The sequence below is a fragment of the Equus caballus genome, chromosome 18, assembly GCF_041296265.1.
Source record: "Equus caballus isolate H_3958 breed thoroughbred chromosome 18, TB-T2T, whole genome shotgun sequence".
In the NCBI taxonomy this organism is placed as follows: domain Eukaryota; kingdom Metazoa; phylum Chordata; class Mammalia; order Perissodactyla; family Equidae; genus Equus; species Equus caballus.
The window spans coordinates 76,004,160-76,020,154 of NC_091701.1; the positions used below are offsets into that span (position 1 = coordinate 76,004,160).

Genomic DNA, 15,995 nt, shown 5'->3' on the forward strand with positions numbered 1-15,995 from the left:
TGACCCTGAGCCATTTTATTAACTTCTCAAGTCTCAGGTCACTTATCAGAAAAGGGAAAATAAGAATAGGTTCTATCTCAAACAGTTATTGTAAAAATAAAAGGAGAAAATACGTGGCAGGTGCTCAGCCCAGTGCTGACCCACTGTGTGTGCAAAAAGGGAAAGGCGCTTATTAGTAAAGAAGTTAGTCCAGCCCCCTCAGAGGGGTTCTGTGGCATCTCTCAGGTGACTTGCTGTGTCAGCTCTGTGTCTTCTCCACAGATGGAAGGAACCATTGAATTTCCCCCACTAAGAACTGAACTGTCTTTACAACCACCATCTTAAGCTTGCTCATCTATGGTCTCAAGAGTATTTTCCACATTTCCCATTTCCTGCACATGTTATAAACCATATTCCCTCAATTATAACATAAGCTCCTCTGTCCCTCATGGTACCTAACACAATGCTGAGAAGACTGTAGGTACTTCCTAATATTTGTTAAATGAATGATTGTAACTGCTTCAGTGTTTATGGGCTATGGGATCCAATATTAGTAATTGCAAAAGAAGTGTATTCTAGATGAATACATCTCATTTTATTAATGATATTTGTAGTTAGCATTTTTGAGTGTACTGTACTAAACACTTCACATAGCCTATTTCATGTGGTTCCACAACACCCCTGCCTGGTGTGCGTGACTGTCATACTCCACAGATGAAGCAGCGCAGCGTGCAGTAGTGCACGGCCTCACACCTCGTCTGCAAACCCTGGGAACTGAAGGCCTACAGAGGCTTCTTCGTGGAGTGTCAAATTTACTAGAGACATGGGAAGAGAACATTACTTTATATTAACAGGAACACAGACATATTATGAAGTAAAATGCAAAATTCGCAAGAGCTTTTAAGGCATAAAAAGGATTTCAAAGAATCTTTGTGCTTGAAAACCTACTTCTGCCCCCGCTCCTGGCCCCCCAGGGGTTCGGGTGCACCCTCTGCTAAGGAGTATTACTTGAAAAGCCCTAAAATATTCCATGGTTCAAGCAATAAGAACAAGCTTCCAATGTGTTCTAGAAACTTGAAGGAATATATAAATCCCATTGAGAAAATGATGTCAGCGTTCCAGATACTGTTTATAAAAGTACCTAAATAATATTAATCACGTCCTGAATGCAGTGAAAATCTAAAGCTGTGTGGAACTGTCTCCCTCTACAGATTTCCACAAGGATGGAGTTTTCGAAACATACTTACGGTTCTATTTTAAATTCTAGGATCTGATCTGGTTTTGTTTTTCTTTTTGTTTCTGTGATTGATGTTTTTGAGGTGAAAATATTGCCCCCTCCAAAGAATATTGGCTTTAGATCTCAAGTTTTAAGGCTTTTTCATAATGAAAGGCTTTGAAATGTTAATGAGACTATATGTAAAACTCATCGCAACACTTGCTGATGCAAAGTATTCATTTCCATGCACATTTGCATGAGTGTAAACTCAGATTTATTGGTGATCTTGCACCTGCATTCCTATTTTAGAGCCCATTTATATCTATTTCTAAAAAATCTTTTGTTTGGTGTGAATGCCCAAGTTCTAGTTAATCAAAAAGAGCGATTACCCCTAATTGCCACCAGTCCCACAAATGATCTATTAAGAAAAGTCAGATCTGTTTAATGGTGCCATCACTCAAGGTCTGCTGACCCTTTATCTCTGCCCATCAAGTCTGGGCCTTCCGAATTTCTTTTTTATCTTTGCAAGAGGAGAGTACCTCATTTCAGCGTCTTGCTCAAGATCATAGTCTCAACCTTATGTTGAATTATAATGGCAAACAAAAAAATAATCAATCAAAGGTATGAGTCCCAGACGTTCTTAAGTGGCCCCTGTAGAAAAGGAACTTCCATCCTTCTTTGCGTATTCCTTTTCAGTATTGGACTGATTCACTCCTTCAGGCCTTCACTCAGGTCATATATTGGGCACCAACTGTGAACCAGGCCCTAGGTGTCGTGGACACAAACAACTACATGTACAGTGTCTGCCGTGATCGGAGATGCCGACAGGGGCCAGGCAGGAAACAGTCATGAGCCGAGCAGGGCAGGGTGTGACCATGGCACACTGGGCACCATGCTCTATCTGAAAAGGGGAAAACTCCTCAGTTCTAGCCAACTGTGGCCACGTGGAAATGCTGCCAACTGTGGCCAGAACGTCAATCTTTTAAGAGAAGCCAGAAATCCAGCTTTCAAATAGAATCTCCTCATTTTCAAATGTAGGCAATTAATTTGTAAAAGTAACGTGTGGAGCAAATAAAACATATGTACTCTGCAGCCGAAAGTGACAGTGGGCCACCTTTTTGTGACCTCTGATCTGACTGGGTAACCGGGACATCATTCGGTAATACAGTGTCCTATGTTCAAACAAGAATTCCTTTTACTCCCATCATGGGGACAAGTTTTTCACCAGCTCCTCTGTATTCTGCAAGACCGCCAGGCCCAGGTCAGTCAGCCTCTGCCCAGCTACGTGGTATTGTAAATGGGAGGTAGGGAAGTCTTGGTAAATAATCCAAGCAGGATCAGCATCATTTGGCAGATAATTAGGCTTTATAAGTTACAGATTACTTATTGTATTGACATCTCAAATTGGTCAGCATAAAAAGATGACATTTCTCAGTCTGTCTAAAGAATGGTTTATGGTTTGTAGAAATCTTAACTCTTGATTGCTTCTGAACTTCCTTTGGGGTTTTTGGGGTGACTGTTTTGACATTTATAAATTAAGAACTCTTAAAATCAGAAGTCACATTGTTTGGCTCTGCATGTGTGCTGTGAATCTGGTCTAATGAAGCAGCTGACCCTTGTTCAATCCAGAATGGAATATGAATTCGACACGATATCCTCTTAGTTAGATAGACATCTCTTTTCTTATAACTCAAAATGTTTGTCCAAAAGAAATGAGGGCTATTCATGTGTGATTGAATTAAAGAACCACAAGTCTATCTATTAGAAGATCAAACTTCACATTTAAATCTCACCTGATGTGTTTATATGCATTGCTTTTGAGCTCCATGATCTTTTGGGAAATACACACGCACATGCACACGCACATGCACAAATTAACCTGTGGGCAACTACATCTCCTTGAACCTTTGGTTCATGTGACAGATGTGTGAAATGTGGAGCCAGAGAGCTCCCATGTGTCCTCTCTGCATGCGCAGATGCTAAAGAGTCCACATGAATCCAGTTCAAGCAGGCTGTCACTCACCCTTGAAATGTTTCATTGGGGACACTTATAACAAAGACAAGACTCTCTGGTCTGTAACTTCTCTCTGGTTGCAGGATGGAAACATATCTGCAGAGTATCAAAAGCACAGACATTTTTAGCTCACAGAAAGCTAATACGGTAAACTTTTTATGTCCTATTCCAATAACACAGCTAGTTGCCGTAAGTGAACATGTGTTAAAGTTCAGAGGTCTGATGCTGTTAGAATTTCATAGTACAGCACATACAGAAGATGGGTTTGCTTAATGGACTCCTATCTTTGCAATGCATTCAGAGAGGATTTTAATAAGTGTCTTTTTTTGGAGCTAGCTGTTCTGAGTAATGCACAAATTTAAAAGTCTAAATGAAGTAAGTGAGATCAGATGCCAGTGAGGAAAATGAAGAAGATTGTGGGTGTTCGGTGAATCAGAAAGGATGTGTTTGGTTTGGGGATTGGTGGATAAGGACATCCAGAAATGGGTGGTTGGTAATGAGCACCAAGGGCAAAGCCACCTCGGTGACGAACTCAGAACACAAAGCCATGGCCCGGCAAAGCCATCAGTCTGTGGAGGGAGCACTGATTCCAGAAATTAGGTCATTGAGTATGCTCAAATCGCTGGCCCTAACGTATTATTCCTTCTTGTTTGGCAGTGGAAATCCTGACTGCTCGTCAGAAGAAAGCAGAAGAACTGAAGAGGCTTACCGATCTAGCCAGCCAGATGGCAGAGATGCAGCTGGCCGAACTCAGGGCAGAAATTAAGGTCAGTTCTAAAACATCACAGCCTGGACCCTGAGCCAGAGATCTGATCCTCATTATGTTTGTTTTGCATCCATAGAGTGCTGCTCTCTGAGGCTCTAATGTCATACACCCAGCTCTCTTTCACAAAGTTGGACTAGAGCATACAGGAGGGGGAAGAGCCATCTAGACACTCTATTGAAGTATACTGCCATTCAAAGGGGTATGTTAATGCAGAGGAGAGGTACAAGCTATTTTCTTAGTGGAGACTGACCTAAATAAAATGCAGTCAACTGTGAATTATAGCTGGGATGGGGATATTCTTTTCAGCATATGTAATTTATGTGTATGACTATAAACACACACGTGAACACACACTAAGTGTGAACTTAGTGTAAGTGAAGATTTTACAGAATGGACAATATGTGGAGCCTGCTTTCCTACATCCTTTCCTAGCTTAGTTGCCCTTTTATTAAGAATACCACCCACAAATATGTATTTATTAGATTTCTTCAGTTGCAAGCAACAGAAAGTGAGCCTGGCCAACCTCAAGAACAAGTAGAATTTGAAAGAATCTGAGTGTAGCTCACCAAAGCCGAGTGTGATCTGAAGACTCCCGGCTGCGATGAGGCAGAAACCCAGGCAGCCGCCAGGTAACATAGGCAGTCATTACCAGACACTCTCCAGGGCACTGTCAGAGGCAGTGACCACCAGGCAGCTTGAGCCTTTGTGCCACCCTACTTGATTTAAATCCTAAAGAGAGATTCTGCTACACCTCCACTTGGGTCACATCCACCACTTGGCCAAGAGAGGTCTTGATTGACAGACCCACCAAGACCCTGGAGCTTCGAAACTGCATGGGGTGCAGTTACCAGAAAGGCAAAAACAAGTCTCTACAACAAGCTGGGAAGTTAGAGTTTATAAGTTTCCCCTTATCCTCCTCTTTATCCCCAGTATACTAAACACGTCACACACGCATGTGCACTCCAGCTTCTGAACCACTTCTTTCTTGGGATCCAGAGTACTTTGAAGACACAGTTGCTGCCAGCTTTATAAGTAGGATTGCCTGCTCATCTGGGCATAAAACTGGCTGGATATGGTAGAAAGTGGCAGGTGACTTTTCAGTTCCCTCCGTCCTGGTTAGGCATGAAAAGGAGCCCTATGGGGACAAGGACCCCTCTGAGGGTACTGAGACGCTCCAGAGGTCTTTCCTTTCTCACCTTCTCTTCTGGACTGTGTTGCCTCCCACCCAGTCAATTGCCATGGCCTCTTAACTAGCCTTTCTGCCTCCAGTGCCTCCCTCCAGCCTGCTCATCCACCCTCAGACCAGAGTTATATCCCCAGAGCAGATCTGGTCTCCCCCAATATGGTCCACCCTTCCCCTCGGAATAAAATCCACACTGGACTCCAGTGTATATATCTCAACTTGCATCTTCCCCTTGTTAGAACAGCAGGTGAGGAATATGGAGTTGCCAGCTTCCTGGTCTGTTGAAATCTACTTATCTGCCAAGTTTCATTTCTGCCAATCATAATCCCACTCAACATAAAATAGTTAATAACACAGGCTTTGGGGTGAAAGAGTCTAGATCTTGCAACCTTAGATAAATTACATATTTTCTTAGATTCCTAGAACCTTGATTTCCCCTCTGTAAATTAGAGATAATAATAGTAGTGACTTCATATTAACGTGATCAGATGAAAATGAGATTATCTGTTAAGAATTTGGCCCATGTCTGGTAGGGGTTCAATAGTTTTTTTTAATGTTCTAGCTCAAACGCTTCCACTTACGTAACTCTTTCCTATTCCCCTCAGTAGGAAATAATTTTCCTCTTTTATAATCCTAATGCACCGACCACATTCTACCTTCTGTTGTATTTAGTGGTATGCGTTTGCCTTGCCATGTGCTAAACTCCCTGGTAAACTCAAGGAGGGACTGAGTCATATTTATTTCTCTATTTCTCACTCCGTCATCTACACGTAGATCTTAACTTTAAATGAAGTGAAAAATAATCTCTTTCCCACTTCTTTTAACAGCACTTGAAATTCTACCATTCAAGATAATGTTTTCTAGATACTAAGCTTTTGGGACTTCTTGGTTCTCTATTAAAATAGAGATGGATGTCTAGGAATGATGACATGTTTGCTCTTGAGGGTTAATACCATTGGCCAAATTAGGAAGACCCTGCTGGAATGCAACCCGGAAAGTTGCAGCAGACTGTGAAGCGTTAGAACGAGGGCGAGGGATGCTAAAAGTTAAAGAGATGAGTGCAGACACACGATTTGACTGTATCACAGCCCAGGCAGGGGAAAGACAGGACCCCCACATATTCCAGAACAAGAAGTTGATCATGCTCCAGGCAGGTCAGGACCAAGCCTGGGTTAATGGAGCCTCACAGTGACCGAGCTGGCATGATTCCCCAGCTGGTTCACACCGTCAGAGGAGCGGAGAGCAGAGTGAATCGATCTGCAGTGTGCCTTGATCATTTCTGTAATTGTGGGGCTCCTGTGTTCTTTCTTTCCTCCAGCACTTTGTCAGCGAGCGTAAATATGACGAAGAGCTCGGGAAGGCTGCCCGATTCTCCTGTGACATTGAACAGCTAAAGGCCCAAATCATGCTCTGCGGAGAAAGTGAGTTTTGCATACTTGCTAAATAGCTCTGTGTGAGTCTGCTTGGTGCCGTTTGGCGTTGATATGGGAAATGTCAGGTGTGCGGTCCCCCTGGAGCGCTGAAGTGAAGTCTAAAGAGATTTAATAATCTGAGATCATGACACAAGTCACTAGAAATGTCATGATTTGAACTTAGAGTCTTCAAATGCCACTGCCCATCAGTAAATCCCCAGGATTTATTAAGCGGAACGGAACAGGTCAACTAGTTTCTATCTTCTGCAAACTTTTCTTAAGCACTGCCAGATAAACTGCCTCTCTGATTTCAAATAGCTTGCTTCTGCAGAGCCCTGTTCACTGAGAGGGAGTCTTCCTGAGAATTCTGGGAACAGTCGGCTGTTGTTTTGAAGGGCCCAGCTGTTGTGTGTGCTGTTCGGCAGTGCCCGGAGCCTCTCCCTTGGCTCTCTGTGCTGAGTGACGTCTGCAGACAATAAGAGACTTCACTCGCCCAGCAGCTTTCATCTTGTTCACTATTAAGCCTTAATTAGAGCAGCTAAAGTACAACAGAGTTGGCTGATACTTTCCCCCTACTCCAGCGCACCCCCAGGGGAGGTGGGAATGAGCATGAAAATGGCTTTCAGGACAGCCACAAGGAGGAAAAACTGGGGAGGGCCCTGGGATATCCACAGCCTCCAATAGTCAGCTGAAAAATTGAGATTTGGCTGCACTTTTTTTTCAAAGTAGAAGTTGTTTTTATTTTTCTGAGTATAAAAAAATATAAGTGTGGCATTAAGTTTGCACGCTCCACTTCGGCGGCCTGGAATTCGTGGGTTCGGATCCCCGGCATGGACATCCATACCACTCATCAAGCCATGCTGTGGTGGCATCCCACACACAAAATAGAGGAAGATTGGCACAGATGTTAGCTCAGGGACAGTCTTCCTCACACACACTCACCCACACGCACACACAAATATATATATATATATATAAGCTTGATCTAAAAATTACAGAACTATATTAAATAGAACATGACATTACTTTTGTGTCTCCTTTACACTTTTTACACACATATAATCTACTCTGTAAATTATGTATTATAGTACATATTATAATTTACTATCCGTCCTACATACACATATAGTAATATAATTTGCTTTTATCATTTCACAATATTTGGTAGACATTTTTCCACGTCAATATATTTAACCAATAATTTATTTAAACATAATTGAGATAACCAGTCCCCTGATTGTGGACATTTAGTTGTTTCCAGTACCATTTCAATAACACTGCTGTGAGCATCCTCCTTGACATATCTTAGGCAATTTACCTGATTTTCTGACTGCTTTTCTTATAAATTATCTCTTTTCTGTACGCCACCTCCCTTATGAAAGAGTCTATCCATTTGCCATTCTCCACGCCCAGCTTTGGCCCTGTCTCTAAGAAAGCACAGCCTGGTTCACAGCTAGAAACTTAACTGCCCATCCAGTTTCCACTTCAGCCTGATGATGAGTGAGACCCTGATGCCCAGTGACTGTCACCGGTCTGAGGGGGGTGGGCATGCAGCTCCACCTGCTTCCCTCCAGAGCACTTCCAGAGCCATCTAGTGGGAGGAACCATCCCTTACTAAACTCCGAGTGTCCCCCATGAAAGACAGCTTCCCTGTGGGAGACAAGAGTCCTTAAAAGGCCCCTTTCTTCTCAGCTTTGTTGAGAGCCCACAGCTCCTGAACCAACAATAGTGGTCAGAAGTAATGACCCCCATGACACTGAGTCTAGTGAGCACAGGAGGCACTGAAGTCCCTGGTCATGCTGGACAGCCCCAAGATGCTGTCACACCTTCCATATAAAACAAAGGGACTAGAAACACATCCCTGTGCTTCCTATTTCTAATGTGTGATCCCTCCTAGTCGCCCCCAATCCTCTGGAAGAGCCCTAGGATTAAGTCTGATCCAACACAGGTAGCAGAGAAAATTGCTTTTAAAGATGGGTGACAATTTTAAGATTCTTGCTGTCCAGCGTGGCAGTCAAATTCCAGTGAACCTTTATCCTTGAATTGATGCCCTCCGGCCCCAACTCAGCATGATCACCTAGAAATCATCCCATCCGAAACCACCCTTTCAAGCTCAGCGGGAATGGGATAATAAACGTGGAGCAGACCTGCCTGAGCCGTGGGATCTGTCTAATGAACCAGCGCTGACTTCAGCCTCACGGGAATCAGTGCAGATTTGCGGTGGGGCTGTAGAAACGGGGTTGATAAAAGGCCGGATATTGCAGCTCTCATGGAATATAGAAGAGGCTTTTGGGCATCTCTTGCGTTGGCAGGCTGGCCCCACCATCAGGGCATATGCACGACCCAGGTGACAAGATTCCTAACTCCCAGCGTCACCCACTGCCGTGCTCTCAGAACCTAGTGGCTCCCGGGCCAAGTGTCCATGCACCTCCCGGTCTTCTTTGTCTCTGCAGTCCCGCCTGGTATGGGCTCTGACAAGGGCAGCAGGCACGGGGCTGGTCAGGGCACCCCAGAGGCAGAGTGCATTGTGGACAGGACCGAGGGGGCTTCCAGATTTTATCATCCCCCTGCCCTTGGTGGCTCTGGACCTAGGGAATCACCTGACTGTTGCTCAGATGTGTTTTATTTCCTACAAACGTCTCCCGACTTGGATGATGATGCTGTAATCAAAGTCACAGCGGAACGTTGGTGGTTTCCAGGTGCCAAGGGACCCTTTCAAATGACAACTTTCAAAAAACCCTTTCCTTGATGGTTTTCTGAGGCTCCTGCCGATGTCTCCGTCTCCCCGTGGGTTTCCGAGGCAGCGGGGCTGGCGGCACAGCCCGCAACGCCTGGCTCTTTCTCGTTGCAGTTACGCATCCAAAGAACAGCTACTCCTCGCGGACGCCCTGCAGCTCCCTGCTGCCGCTGCTGAGCGCGCACGCCGCCGCCGGCAGGCAGGGCAGCTTCGCCCGGAAGCCGTCCGGTCACGGCAAGCCCTCCGAGGGTAAAGCGCCAAACCCCAAACTGGCGAGCAGTCTTCCCAGCCCCGCCGACTCCTCCCACCAGGCCGTGCCGGCTCACAAGCAGGTAAGCGGCTGGGGAGGGCCTCGCTGCCCTCAGGGGCCCTGCACACCCTGCTGCTCGGCCGGCAGGGGAAAACCACTCGCTTGCAGAGGAGGGAAAGAGCACGACGTGCTGGACGCTGAGCCACCCGGCGTCACACCCCGGCTCTCCCATCCCAGCAGCACGGCCTGGCCCCACGGGGCTCCCTGGCCCACCCTGCCCGCGTTTCGCGGCGCCGTCCCATGCGGAGGAAGTGGCATTCTCCACTCCTGACGGCGGAGTCCGCCTGCATGAGAGCGCTCTTCTCGTGACCTTGAGTGGCCCCATTCGGGTCTTCCCCGGGTGAAGGGGACGCACAGATGTGGGAACAAGATTCAGAACCTGGCCACTGACACTTAGTGAGAGGATCTCTGGCGTTTGTTTTTTAAGAGCACTTAATTCCCACTTATGTCTACTTTACCAATAAGAGGCCAAAGTTAGTTCAAGCTTCTCTCTCTTCTCTTGGGCTTTCAGTAAAGAGAATAATCTCAAAATGACTATCGCTTCTTATCTACCATGACCCCTGAAAGAGAAGTCTTCCTTCTCTCCTCCTTCTCCACTGGCTCCTTGCGCAGCGGTTTCCCCCTCCTCGTTAGAGAATGAACAGACGTGGCATTTGATGACCCAGAAGTTGGGTGTGCCATAAAGACCCCTCTCATGATCTCCGAGAGAGGGCGCCAATGGAGAGAGGGCGCCAATGAAGAGACTGTTTTGTAATCATTCCAGAAAGCCGGTGGTCTAAGTGCCCTGTTGGCTTCTGTGGTCTTCATTTTTCAGAATTCTCACTAATGACCCGGACAGGCATCTCTCTGGACCCAGATGTCCTCATGAACTTTGAAATAGCACTTTGACAGGAGCATTTCATATATTCCTAGATTGAAGATCATAATAAATCCATTTTTACTTGTCGTCTAAATACATCTTCACAGCTTTTGTTCTTTGCTCCTTGTTAAATCCCATACTAAAATTAAGTCTAAAATTTAGTCTGAGTTTCCCTTTCACAAATTTCTTTAAAAACAAAGGCGGCCAGACTAAATGCTATCCACATAGAGACTTTTTCGGCTCACCGTTTGTCATTTTCAGCAAAGCCTTTTAGGCGATGGCTCGTTTAGGTTGAAGCATACTTACGGATCTAAGCCAGATCCCATAGACCCAGGCAGGGGGCCCTTGTGCTGGGCTGGGTGCTTTGGAGCCACCCTCCTGGCCTTCCCCCAGCCACGGCCCTCCCCAGAGACTGGAGCAAGACTGAGGAGATGTGACTACCCAGAATCTGCACTCTCCCTTCTGGAAAGCGCTCCAATACTCCAGATCCTGAAATTCTGTTCCCACACGGCCCCAAGCCTACTCTCGGGGGTTGTGGGGGCCACTTCCCTGGATACATCATGTTGACAGCAGACCATACCACCAGTTTGCACAACCCTAGGTCCAGAGGGTGTTCGTTTGTGGGAGTGGGGGCGAAGCTTAGCTATGCCTGCTGAAGTGTCCACGTTCATGTGTGCCAAGCCCCCTCACAATGAGGGTGGAGCCAGAGGCAGTGCTCTAGCATATGGTGCATGGGCCTGCCTTTGCTCTCCTGCGCTGGGCCCCAAATTAGCAGGGGTGGGTGTGCCCTAAACCTATCCCAGCCAGTCACAACGCACAAATTAAGAACTTTATATGTTTGTAACTCATAAAATTACACATTTTGATAATAGAGGTTTGATTTTCAGTAAAAGTCTGTGTTCATGTAACAACCTGTTTATGACTCTTATCAGGAGACAGTATGAAATGGGAATGGCTCCACCATTTTCAGACTGTAGACCTTGGGCAAATCCTTTAAATTCGTCATCTTCATCTATAAAATGAAGCACGTAATAGCAACTCTCTTAAAGGGTGATGGTGCTGACGAATGAGGTGGTACCTTGCTTGGTGCCCAGCACACTGTGAGCGCTCAGTAAGTGCTGGCTACTGTTGACCTCGGAGCTCAGAAGCCCTCCCTCCTACAGGGACGCACAGGCTAACCCGTTGCTTCCTTTCTTCTCATCCATTTATGTTCTTAGTGACTGATTTGTTGAAGGTTGATAATTTTTCAATACGATGCTTCAGAGTTTGTTGGCTGAGAACAGCAAAAAGTTGAGAAGAAGAGCTAGGTACCTCTATGAAAATACACATTACCTCTACATCCCACTAAGATGTGCCAGCTGCATTCGTCCCTGTGTTTACCCAGGACAGCATTTCTGAACTATGATATTTGTTTTGAAATAAAATAGAAAAACTGCTTTAGAGAAGAACAATTACAAACAGATCATTTTCCTCATACATCCATTGAGAATTCATAGTCTATACAGAATGTCCCAGAAATTTTCATAGTAGACAAATCATCATTGCCCAGCTTCTGTGTTACATTTCATTCTGTTCTATTTTAAGCTCACTTTATGGGTTTTATTTGGCCTGCTTCTTAGATTGCCTGTCATCTACTGCTATAACCTCTCTTTCAACATCAGTTATTTTCTTGGAGTTCCATTTACAAGACAGTCCGCTTTTCTTTTAAGCTTGAGGATTTTAGCAGCTTGACCTCATTTGCATGTTGTCATATTCTTCTGGGGTGTAAAAAAGCTTACCTGTGGCTTAGAGATTTGGTTTCCCTAATGTCTAGCGATGTTGTCTGTGGTTCATTGGTGTCTAACACCTATCTGTTTTCTTCTTTTGGTAGAATGGGTCTTCTAGCCAAAGACGAAGATTTAATCCACAGTATCATAACAACAGGCTAAATGGGTCTGCCAAGCCACAGGGCAGTGGCAATGAAGCAGATCCGATGGCGAAGGGTAACAACCGCCATGAACACAGAAGACAGCCGCACAACGGCTTCCGTCCCAAAAACAAAGGCGGCGGCAACAAAAACCAAGAGACCCCCTTGGGGACAAAGACCCCCGAGGCCCCAGCCCATTCGGAAAAGCCCCGGCGAAGGCAGCACGCTGCAGACAACTCGGAGGCCAGGCCTTTCCGGGGTAACGTGGCTAGGGTTTCACAGTGCAATCTCTGCCCCACGAGAATAGAAGTTGCCACAGATGCCGCGGTTCTCTCCGTCCCAGCTGTGACGTTGGTGGCCTGAGCTAGGAGAGAAAAAAGAGTTTTCACTCAGTTTTGGTTCCCTGCCCGAGGTGCTGACCCAACTTGCTGCCAAAAGAGAGTCAATCAGAGTATACAAACCCTGTATGGTTGTGTCATCCTCTCTTAATCATTTTTACTAATTCTGATAATCAGCTCTAGCTTGCTTCATAACTTTCATGGCTTTGCTTGATCTGTTGACGCTTTTTCTCATCCAGACATTGCAGCATTTTAGCCAGGCAGTATTTACTCATTTGTTAGGAAAATCAAGATGTGGCTAAAGGTCAGAGGCTCAGTAGCAACCGATGTTGTAGCAGTGATGTCAGTCCATTGATCGTCCTTAGAGTTAATGTTGAAAACCAGTTCTTATTGATCAGACAAACATGATCTGCTGAAGACACATGCGCTTTTGTAGAATTTAACATCTGGTGTTTTTCTGAAAAAATATATATACATATATTGCTTTATTTGAAACAAATTAAAATATGCTGCATTTGACACCTGACTCGTTTTTTTATTGATAGGCCCACTTATTATTAAACTGTGTACTGTGTAGTACTTTCAAGAAAACTTTAGAGACCAGAGGTTGTGGCACAGAGCTCTGTACAATACTGTTTCTCTTGGGACAAGTGTCCTTTCAGAAAAAATAATGTCTCACAATGGCCCCTGCCAGTACATTACATACATATAGATGGATATGCTCCCCCATCTTCTTAGACACCACGTGGTAGTTTGGAAACCTTGGTGTAAGTAACATAAACCTCAGCTCAGCCTAGTGGAAACAATAAAGAGAATTTATTGGTTTGGTGACTGAAAAGTCCAGCCTCAAAGTCTGCCTTGGGTCCAGTTTGATCAGGGCTGCAGCTCCTTTCTCTTGATTATCTCAGTTCGCCCTTCCTCCTTGGGCTGACAGTGTATTTAGAATGGTGGCAAATGGCTACCTCGCTCCTAAGATTCAAGTCCGTCCCCCACCCTGTCCAGAAGAAAAGAGAAGCTCTCCAGGCAGTATCCACGCGGAGCAAGTAGCTTTCTCAGAAGTCTCTGCTAGGACCCTGCGTATCATTGGCCCAGATTGCCGGTACGCTTGTCCCTACACCAACCATCAGAGCAGGGGAGGGAGCAGCAAATGAGATGAACGAATTAGATAGACTAATCCGAGCCAAGCCGAGCCCCGTCCTGGAGCTGGGGTGTGGCCAGCTCCCCAGAAGCACCGGGCTGTGTGGTGAAGGGCGCGACTGATGCCTCAGGAAGGGAGAATGGATCCGGGGTCAAACTCAAGAAGCCCCGAGTCCCCTGTCTTTGACAGCAGAACTGCTCACTTTGAGCACTGCTTCCATCCAGCTTCCATGTGTCCTCCGGATTTGTTGGCCTCTTTCAAGTGGAAATGCTTGTTTTCAGCTCAACATTAACAAGTTTTCTGGCTGCCTGGGTTCCGCGGTTCCCTTCCTTCTCTTCCGCAGAGCAGCCCTGCGCGGCTGAGTCTGCACGTCATGCAGGCAGCGGTGCTTCTCTTGCCAAGTGCAGGAGGATGTTTGCTGTCTGTGTAGAGAGCTCCTGAGGTCTCTGGGTGTCCCCAGAGACTTAATGGGAATTTTCAATGTTAAGTCACACTCTGGAAGGAAGGAAGAGTTGTTCATTCAAATAAGATAAATGTTCAGGACTGCAATCCGTTTACTCCATCTGAAGCCCTGAATTTATATTTCACAAGACAGAAAGACTTCGCACAAATTTTGTGTAGCAAGATTTGGCTCGACACTAAAAAATGTCAGCTTCTATGTGACAGCTTTAAAGATGAATCAAATAATTCTTGCGACAGAAAAACAATGGGTTTTCCAGGTCGGGGTGCACCTGCCCTGTCAGGGCTGGACCCAACCACTCAGCCTTGGCTCGCTCGCCCACATTGCTGTCGGGGTTAAGACAGCTCACATTCCTGAGCACATAGCAAACGCTCCCAGGTCACCGAAAAGAAGCAGAAAAGAAGGCTAAAAACTGTTCAGACCTGATCATGTTTTCTCCTAGATTTTGCCTTTCTTGTAGACCCTGAGCATTTGAGCCTTCACCACTTTGCATGTTTGAAACAGTCACTTCAATATTGTAGTGCCAGTGTCAGGCCATTTAAGTCCTATATTACATACCTTCCTCTGTTCAGGTGGAACTGCTGGCATGACCCGAGAGATGGGTCATAGTCTGCCATTCTTTCAGAATGTTTTAAACGCCTTTAAAAATCCACGGACTTCAAGCACTCTGATCTCTCTACTTGATGCACAATAGCCAGAAGAATAGATTCTTCTCTCTCAAACATTGTCTGGTAGGGGTTAAAACATTTTAACACGCATGAAGATTGAATAACTTCAAAACTCACATACCTTGTACCACCAAGACCCCATCTGTGAAATTTAAACCTCCCTATTGGGTTCCCAATTACATTCCAAATTTACATTTCATTTCAGGATCCTACATCCTCCAGCTCTGTCCTTTTGAGCCTATCCTAGGGGTGCTGAATGCAGCAAGGCACGGAAAATTAAACACACATCAGTACAAAATTCATCTCAGTAGAGGCTGTACAGGAGTTTGGGGGAAGAAACTAGAAATACAACACATCCAATTTAAAGCTCAGTTCAAAAGCAGTTCAATTCTGCTGGCATCAGAAAAAGAGATTCCAAGGAAATATTCTTAGGGAAGCAACATCAAATGAGGTTAATAGGAAAAGTTGCCAGACCAAAAGCCACCTGCAGAGTTTTGCCAGAGTAAGAGATTTAGGATTTCCGACTCTCTAAAAGCTTAGGTCTGAGCTGCAATCTTGACTTAACTACGAGAAGAGGGAATCTAGGGGGCCGCCCCGTGGCCGAGTGGGTAAGTTCATGCGCTCCACTTCGCTGGCCCAGGCTTTCGCCAGTTGGGATCCTGGGCACGGACATGGCACCACTCGTCAGGCCACGTTGAGGCAGCGTCGCACGTGCCACAATTAGAAGGACTCACAACTAAAATATACAACTGTGTACTGGGGAGATTTGGGGAGAAAAAGAAAAAAAGGTTTGGCAAGAGTTGTTAGCTCAGGTGCCAATCTTAAAAAGAAAAAAAAAAAAGAGGGAACCTAGGGCCTCGACAGTTCTTTTCCCAGGGCACCTAGCAGGTGGGGGAGACGACAGAGATTGCAACTACACGGCGGGGCGGGGCGGGGGGGGGGGGGGGGCGGCAGATATGCCTAAATTCAACTCCACCTCTGACTAAGCTTCCTCTCTCCCTCCATCCCG

At 45.7% G+C, this 15,995-nt stretch overlaps 1 protein-coding gene across 30 annotated transcripts in view; it reads left to right on the top strand.

Moving 5' to 3' along the window:
* The window catches only part of SPATS2L (spermatogenesis associated serine rich 2 like), a 166,387-nt gene extending 153,148 nt beyond the window's left edge, over window positions 1-13,239 (top strand). For all 30 annotated transcript variants that reach the window (XM_070242111.1, XM_001502795.6, XM_023622319.2 and 27 more), the window contains 4 exons: window positions 3,867-3,976; window positions 6,477-6,579; window positions 9,422-9,639; window positions 12,347-13,239. In XM_070242111.1, the coding sequence (XP_070098212.1) occupies window positions 3,867-3,976; window positions 6,477-6,579; window positions 9,422-9,639; window positions 12,347-12,745 (830 nt within the window). In that variant the 3' untranslated portion in view covers window positions 12,746-13,239. The remainder of the gene's footprint in view (window positions 1-3,866; window positions 3,977-6,476; window positions 6,580-9,421; window positions 9,640-12,346) is intronic.
* Window positions 13,240-15,995: the final 2,756 nt, after the last annotated feature.